This window comes from Sinocyclocheilus grahami, unplaced genomic scaffold (genome assembly GCF_001515645.1).
Source record: "Sinocyclocheilus grahami isolate Dianchi unplaced genomic scaffold, SAMN03320097.WGS_v1.1 scaffold473.1, whole genome shotgun sequence".
Classification (NCBI taxonomy): domain Eukaryota; kingdom Metazoa; phylum Chordata; class Actinopteri; order Cypriniformes; family Cyprinidae; genus Sinocyclocheilus; species Sinocyclocheilus grahami.
The window spans coordinates 1,047,031-1,055,955 of NW_015505652.1; the positions used below are offsets into that span (position 1 = coordinate 1,047,031).

General features: G+C 35.6%; 1 protein-coding gene across 1 annotated transcript in view; it reads left to right on the forward strand.

Moving 5' to 3' along the window:
• Positions 1–6,426, forward strand: part of LOC107553478 (lamin-B receptor-like) — a 10,280-nt gene extending 3,854 nt beyond the window's left edge. The window contains exons 4-14 of the mRNA XM_016235689.1: positions 448–534; positions 1,413–1,599; positions 1,901–2,097; positions 3,094–3,148; positions 4,175–4,369; positions 4,663–4,766; positions 4,986–5,111; positions 5,205–5,373; positions 5,489–5,569; positions 5,666–5,788; positions 5,888–6,426. Coding sequence (XP_016091175.1) covers positions 448–534; positions 1,413–1,599; positions 1,901–2,097; positions 3,094–3,148; positions 4,175–4,369; positions 4,663–4,766; positions 4,986–5,111; positions 5,205–5,373; positions 5,489–5,569; positions 5,666–5,788; positions 5,888–6,048 — 1,485 coding nt within the window. The 3' untranslated portion in view covers positions 6,049–6,426. The remainder of the gene's footprint in view (positions 1–447; positions 535–1,412; positions 1,600–1,900; positions 2,098–3,093; positions 3,149–4,174; positions 4,370–4,662; positions 4,767–4,985; positions 5,112–5,204; positions 5,374–5,488; positions 5,570–5,665; positions 5,789–5,887) is intronic.
• The last annotated feature ends 2,499 nt before the right edge of the window (positions 6,427–8,925 follow it).

Sequence of the window (8,925 nt, forward strand, 5' to 3'; positions counted from 1 at the left end):
TGATTGCGCCCCCCCCCCCCCCCCCCCCCCCCCCTTCATGCTCTGTCTGATATTTAGCATGTTCAGGATGTCAAGTACATTATAGTATATTTGATATATAGTATCAAAAAAAACATTAGTCCTTTCATATTGAGATTTAACACGAATTTTGGTAAGCTTTTTAGAACTTTTTAAAAGAAGTCTCATGCTCACCAAGGCTGCATTTATATGATTAGAAATACAGTAAAAACTGTAAAATTCTGAAGTATTGTTACAATTTAAAGCAACTTTTAAATTAAACTATTTTTCTGTTTTAATATATTTTGACATAAATTGTATTCCGGTTGATTATAAGTAAAGGAGTTTAATCTAATTTAAAGCAGTTAACTCAAGCATTTTAATGCTGTTAACTCATTTGTCTCTCCTCATGGGTTCACTTTATGTGTCCTTGACTGCCATCTCTTTCAGCCGGTGACACACGAGAACAATAGCAACAGCAAACATGAGAAGAAAGAGGAAAATAATACAGCTAATACAGCTTCCACAATCACTGAGGTATGAATACATCATGGATTCCCATTTCATTAATGTCTTAAATCACTAGCTAGCAACAATAGAACCTCCTTAATGTTTCCTGTCAGATGTTAGAAACTGCTGTAGTTAAGGCTGGAATGTCATGATGCATGCATGTTGTGCCTCTCATGTGTGACAGGAGCCCATTTAGTTGTGCACACAAAGCTAAAGCTGACTGTGGGCTCTGTTTAATCATACCCTCACATTTTTCAGCATGTTTCTGCTCATGGGACAATTGAATGGGCTTTACAAAGCATTACCAGATGGCTTTAGCTTTACACTAGTACGACCGTGTAATCCTAATGTTTCTTTTCTTGACTTGGACTGACGTTGAGATTGATTGCCACTGAAACTTTGTGCTCAAGCATGACACAATACAAATATGTACATAAAACACTTTTTTCATTGGATTCTTAACCTGGAAAGCAGTGGCTGTATTGGGGTTGTTCAAAAGTTGGGGCTTTTATGCTCACCAAGACTGCATTAATTTGACAAAAATGCAGTAAAATATTGATAACATTTAAAGTAACTTTATTGATTTTCTTTTAAATGTAATTTATTCTTGTGATGACAAAGCTGAATTTTCAGCAGCCATTACTCCGGTCTGTAGTGTCACACGATCCTTCAGAAATCATTCTAGTATTTGTTGTTCAAGAAACATTTCTTATTAAATGTTGAAAACAGTTGTGATTTTTGTTTGAAATAGAAATCTTTTGTAGCATAAATGTCTTTACTGTCACCTTTTACGCATCACTGCTGAATGAAAGTATTGATGTCTTTAAAAATATATTTAGTATTTATTCTTTTTATGAATAAAGTAATCAAATTTAGTATGCTCTCTTATTGAAATGTTCCAACAGGAGAAGACAGAGACTGAATCAGAGAACCAGGCAGGTGGGCGCTACAATCTACGGCGCAGGAAGGACCAGGGCGATGGCAAGACAATAGAGTTGGAGCAAAAGACAGAGGCGGAGACATTACCGCAAACTAAACCACCCACTGCCAGTGCCATCAAGACGACTGATCTGGAGTTCGGAGGAAGAGTTGGTGAGTCTTCTCAGCAATTTAATGTGATTTTGGACTGTGTAGACATCCACAGCACAAACCTGATGCAAAATGTTGGTCTGCATATTAACATGTGAATTAACACGTTTGCTACAAACAAAAAGCTTTAAAATAGTAGAATATGGTCTCACAGTATGGTCTCAAAGTCTACAGAAAAGCAAGCAGGGAAATATTAAATATTAATTATTATCAGAATATTGTGCATTTAAATGTTAAATAGCTATTTCCAGGTTATTTAAAGTAAATCACAGGCTATGATTATCCATTCCCTCTTGTCTTTCAGGTGTGTTCTTCCTGATGTTTCTGTTGCCTGTGGCTGTGTTGGCATTGCTCATTCTCTGCGGGCAGAAGGATGCCAGTCTCCAGAGCTTCCCTCTTGAGCTCCCTGCCCTTCAGTCTCTCTGGGACTGTCAGGTCTTTGGTATCGTCCTGCTCTGGCTTCTCTTCCAGGCCGTTCTCTCCCTGCTCCCTGTTGGAAAGGTACTGTCACAATCACATGACTCCCCGTGACCCAGGATTAGGCAGGCACATGACCACATAACTCCATGGATCTTGTTTCTGCTTTGTCCGTTAGCTATAGTAAAGCAGGCTAGATTAGATTAATCACTATTGGTAGCCTGCAGATAGAGAGCCTCGCTGGAAAACATCTGGTTTCATTTTCCAGCCTCTTAAGGGTAATTAAGATAGGATCTGAAAATTGCAGCACGTTTCCATGACTTTAAACAGATTATTTATTCTGGGTTTTTCAGAAATATAAAGGAGCTGATTGCCAAGCGATCATTTAATATTGAGTATGTTTGTGGACTTGTTTATGATAGGGCTGGTTTATTTCATATTTCATCTACTGCATAATATGTGACCCCAAGCAGAAAGATTTAGTTTGATGCATCACATCCACTCTCATCCACATCTCATCCAGTCTAATCACAGTATAACTATGTATTTTTATACAATTGCACAGCAACGTCACTACTTGATGCATTATTACAGACTTCAAAAAAATACAACCGTTTTATATGTGGCTTATCCAGTCATATTTTAATGTATTACTGCTTTTTGTTTTTAACTCGTGTTGCATAACATGAAATGGCTCTTTGCCAGACTTATTTGCTCACGAGTATTACTTTGGATTGTGTCCCTTTTATTTAGAAAGTATTAGGGTCACTAGAACAACAGACGTTACTACATGGTTATGAAATATATAAAATATTTAAGAATCACTGTAATATATCATAATGTAAGATTTTAGTTATGATTGAAATATTATGAAAATGCAAAAATTAATATGTTAAACTTGTTTTTATCAAACATTCCAGAACTATACCGTTTGACCCACTGGTGTTATGTTAGTATATTATATACATTATAGTATTTATTAATATTTGTTAATACAAAATGATTAGTTTTAGTTAAAAGCAACACTGATTAGTGGTCTCATGTAAATCATTCATCTCTCTCCGTCTCTCCACCATACAGCTCGTTGAAGGAATGCCTCTCAAGAATGGGAAAACTTTGAAATACAGGATTAATGGTTAGTCTTCATTGTTGATACATTTTATGTTATCATTTCTAATGTCAATCTAAAACACTACCATTTAACAAACTTAAAGGAGTAGTTCACTTCCAGAACAAAAATTGACAGATAATGTACTCGCTCCCTTGTCATACAAGATGTTCAGTCGTAAAGAAATTATGTTTTTTGAGGAAAACATTTCAGGATTTCTCCCTATATAATAGACTTCTATGGTGCCCACAAGTTTGAACTTCCAAAATGCAGTTTAAATGCAGCTTCAAAGGGCTCTAAACAAAGGAAGAAGGGTCTTTTCTAAAAATATGTACAATTTATATACTTTTTAACCTCAAACGCTCGTCCTGTCTAGCTCTGTGTGAACTCTGTATTTCGGTTCATGACAGTTAGGGTATGTCGAAAAACTCCCATCTCATTTTCTCCTCCAACTTCAAAATCATCCTACATCGCGGTTTTACATTTTTTTTGTAAAGGGCATTTGATCTTCTTTGCATGTTCACTTTGTAAACACTGGGTCGGTACTTCTGCAGTGATGTTGGAGGAGAAAATGAGATGGGAGTTTTTCGACATACCCTAACTGTCATGAACCGAAATACAGAGTTCACGCAGAGCTAGACAGGACGAGCGTTTGAGGTTAAAAAGTATATAAATTGTACATATTTTTAGAAAATAAATGATCGTTTCGCTAGTTAAGACCCTTCTTCCTTGGCTGAGATCGTTTAGAGCCCTTTGAAACTGCATTTAAACTGCATTTTGGAAGTTCAAACTCGGGGGCACCATAGAAGTCTATTATATAGAGAGAAATCCTGAAACGTTTTCCTCAAAAAACATAATTTCTTTACGACTGAAGGAAAAAAAGACATGAACATCTTGAATGACAAGGGGGCGAGTACATTATCTGTAAATTTTTGTTCTGGAAGTGCACTACTCCTTTAAAATGAGTCATATTTACGTTTGGTTTTTAAAACTTTACTACTCAGATAGTTGTGAGTGATCTGTTTAATGATCTCTGATTGTGTTCTGCATCAGGTTTCTATGCACTTCTCCTCACGGCTGTGGCAGTAGGTGTTGCCATGTATCAGGAGGTGGATCTCAGCTACATCCATGTTCACTTCCTGCAGTTCTACACCTCGGCCCTGCTCATCGTCACTCTTCTCAGCATCTACCTTTTCATCCGCTCCTGCTGGGCATCTGAAGATGAGCTCGCTCCTGGAGGCAACTCTGGTAAGATGTTTAGTGTAAAATCAGGCTGCATTGACTGTCTTCTCCAATTTTAGCTCTGGGTATTTTCACTTCAATGGCTTTTAAAGTTTCTAATCACCATTATTTCGGTTTAAATAATCATCCAAACAGAGTTGCCATATAGTTCCTGCTACTTTTTCTCAGTTTGACCAATCACAGCTGTTTATCATTAGTAAATAAGCCTTCCATTAAGAGCAATTTATAGAGCTTGCAAGGGAGAATTTCCATTTGTTAAGTATATTTAAAAGTTTGTTCTTGTTCTTTTATTCCTCTAGGCTACATTATCTATGACTTCTTCATGGGCAGAGAGTTAAACCCCCGCATCAAGAACTTCGATATCAAGTTCTTCTGTGAAATGCGCCCAGGCCTGATGGGTTGGGTGAGAATTTTTATTGTTTTGCATCTTTCCAGTGATGGTTTAGTTTGGTTAGACTGATGTTGTAATCGCTCCCTCTTGTGGTCAAAATGTTGCCATTTGCAGGGATGAAATCAACACTCAAATTTCACTTTTTCAATCATGTTAGATGTTTAATGTAGTGTGCTATATTGTTTTCTTTTTCACCAATTGAAGAAACATAATCATTGCTTGTTTCCACAGGTATTGATTAACTTTGCGATGTTGCAAGCTGAAATGAAGCACCAGAATCTAGAGAATCCCTCTCCAGCGATGCTCCTGGTCAACATCTTCCAGCTCCTGTGGGTCGTTGATGGCTTTTGGCATGAGGTACAACAAGTGTTTTCCAAATCAAACACAATTGTTTCTTAATGCGGTGTGGAAACCATGAACTGATTGTAATCAAGTCACTCTGTATTTCAGGAGAAACTTCTGACCATGATGGATATAGTGTACGATGGCTTCGGATTTATGTTGACATTTGGAGATCTGGCTTTTGTTCCCTTCACATTCACCTGTCAAGCCTACTATCTAGTCAGCCATCCCAATGAACTCTCTGCATTCTGGATCATTACTCTCATCACTATGAATGGTCAGTTTCTGCTGTGTTTTTGATCAATTTTTCTTTAGCTACACCAGAAAGATGCTAATATAGGTTTGATCAATATGCTCAGATTTTAAACGTAAGTTTTTAACTTCTCTAACAGGAGTTGGATACTATATTTTCCGGAAAGCCAATTCTCAGAAGTTTGCCTTCAGGAAGAACCCTTCTGACCCAGCAGTGTCTCGTAAGTGTTTTGAAACAAATTAAACAAAAGAACAAACATAGAATGTTAAAATAGTTTGGTTTAAAAAAAATATATATATTTTTTGTATCTTATCAGACCTGAAAACCATCCCTACTGCAACTGGAGAGAGTCTTATTGTGTCTGGTCTCTGGGGCTGGGTCCGTCATCCTAATTACTTGGGTGACATCATCATGGGGTTGGCCTGGTCTCTGCCATGCGGTAAGCATTTGACTTCAGTTCACCTTTCTGATTAAGTGAAGCTGTCCTATCGGTCTGACTTGACTCAGTCCTGCATTTAATTCCTGATCTTTCCTGTAGGATTCAACCATTTGATCCCGTACTTTTACCTGATTTACTTGATCACTCTGCTGGTGCACCGTAACGCACGGGACGAGCGCCAGTGCAGGAAAAAGTACGGCTCTGCGTGGGACGAGTACTGCAAAGCTGTCCCGTACCGCATTTTCCCAGGAATATACTGAGGACTCGCAGACTCAATCTGTTACGGACACTCGGGGCAAATAAAACTTTCCTCAGGATGACATTGAATGAATTGTTAGCAGCTTGGCATCTTTTTTTTAATCTTTGACTTTTTTGTAATTGAGCATCAAATTAAAAAACAAATTTTCTGCTTTGTCACAAAACATGTATGGATTGTGGACACTGCCCCATTTTCAATCTCTTAAAGATGTATATTGTTGTACAGATGTTTTTTTTTTTTTTTACTCACAAGATTGTTTTGCATAATCCGTAACTTTAAATCTCATTTTATGTACACATATACACATTTAAAGTATCTGCTTGGCTATTTACCGTTGGCTTTTGTAATGACAGTTTGTGTAATGCTTTTGTATATTGTGTATGATGGGATTTTTTTTTATATGTATAGTAAGAAAAGATGTAATGTTCTTTCTCAGGACCAGCAATTTGTGCGAAAAAAACAACAAAAAAACTATATTTTCTGAATTTCTGTACATATTTAACAGAAAGATGTTAGGATTGGTTTGTATTTTAGGCATTATGCACTGTTAAACAACTTTCTTTTATGCAAAGTTCACAAAATTTGGCTTTGCTACCTCAGATTTTTTCCAGTTGAAAACTATGTAAAAATTAGTTTTGTTTTTAGTCCGTTTTTGGAAACTGGATTTCAGGCACTATGTGAAGTGTCTCGATATCTTTTGCGAAATCATAATTGTTTGCTGTGAACAATAACTTTGAACTTCAATCTTGTACAAGGTAGCGTCACTTCTTTACTTTTTCATTAAGGTTTTAATTAAAAATGGCAATGCTAAACTGTGAATGTGTAATGTAAAGCTTTTCTTAAGTTATCTTTTATGCAAGTATATCACCTGTGGGCATAACATTTGTCCTAATGAAAGTTTGAAATAAGTGTTTATAGCTAAGATGAGCTTTTACTTTATCGCAGTGAAATGAAGCATTGTACAATGTTATTTATCTGGTTAAATTTTAGTGTGTTCACTTTTGATCAATTTTGTTATCTGGCATGCAATTTCTGTACAAACACCATTTTTAAATATGCATTAATTAAACCACTCTAGACAAACCGTCTGCCACATGTGTCGCCACAAAATGAAATGTTCAGAATACATTCTTTTATAGGTTACGTTTTTTAAGATATTTAATAGTTCATTAATTTTGACTGTTGAGCCTAAATTCCTACTGCATTTTTTTTTTAATCCAATATACAATTTCCTTTTCTTTCCCCTGTCAGTAATTCCACTTTATTGACATTAATTTGTCACATTTGTATTCCTTTACTTAGGGCCTGTCCCCATCCTGGAGTCTTGCGGATGAGTATAGGATCAGGTGCTTTTAGACTCATCAGTGATAATTCTTATGCATTAGCTACAGTCTAGCACTAGATGTCAGCAATGTGATGTACAATTGATGTAGGGCTTGCTCTGTGATAGGTCAGCTAGCATAAGGATGTTTATTTTGGGCTCCTGGTGTGAAGGATCTAGTGTCAGAGTATCACTTCCCTCATCAAGGGAAATGACAAAGTGACTGATGCATGAAACCATTTCATGCCTTGGCCAATGCGGAACAAATGAAGTACCCATGAATGTGCACATTAGAAAGCTAATTGGTTTTAGTGTCATGCTAAATTGTGCTTTATTAGAGACTACATCTGTTAGCCTGGATCTGTGTGAAGTGCTTTTCACTTTTAAACTAAACTTTTCTTCTTTCCTGTGACAATTTCTTAAGAGTTTAGCAAATTTGAACAACTGTTTTTAACACATAATTTCATAGGGCTGGGTTTTGACACAAATTTCATGATTCGATTTGATTACCAATTCGATTCAATTCAATATCGATTATTTTGGATATATATCAGGTACAGTACATGCCAAATTTTCTCAAGGAAAAAAAATCTCAACTAATGCTGTAAAATATACATGAGAGTCAGTTGGTACTAAATTATAATATTGAAGGTTAAATTGGACTGATTTGTAGGCTATACAACTGCTAAAATTACACTTAAATTTTTTTTTAATAATAAAGTTACAATTACATAATATTTCTACATCCTTTTTTTATATATAAACATTTTAAATGGTGGCTGTCATAAAAACTTGATGGTTTTATTCAAACATAAACTAAACATTGAAGAACAGTAAAAGTTATAATGAATATGTTATGTGGTACATATTAGCAAAATGCCCCTCTCTACAGTTCATTTTTCTGTCTGACTAATGAGATTATGGTCACCGAATATGTTTTTTCTGAGGTAAATGTGACGTTACATGACATATTGTTTACAAGCCGTTATATTGACGTCTTTGCGCAGTTGAAACACTGATTGAGCGATTAATGTTACATGAGAAAGTTGTACTCTTTCTTTTAACTTACCTTCGGATGTTTAGTCATGTTTATTTTGTGCTATAACTAGTATTAAAGTGGAGGAGATGATCAGTTCACTGAGGCGCTACAGCAATATGTCACTCCACATTAAAACAGCGTCACAACGGCATTTATTGTTTAAATACTGCAATACAATGGACAGCATTTGAAATCTGAGACTTTGTTTCATATTAAAAGTACCAAAGCGCGATTCTTATTGCGATTTATTGGACGGGAAGTGCCTTTTAATGTTTTTTTTTTTTTCAATTTATTTTTATTTCGAACTATTAAAAATACAAAAGGAAAAAAACATCATAAATACCAATAAACAAAAAAAAAATCAACAAATATAAATTATTATTATTATTTTTTTTTTTTTTACATATATTCAACCTGTTCGAAATAAAAAAAAGGGTAGGTAGAAGCACTAGGCTTATTAAATCCTACCCTCAGTAATTACCAAATCACAATCAGCCATAATAAATTAGACATACCAT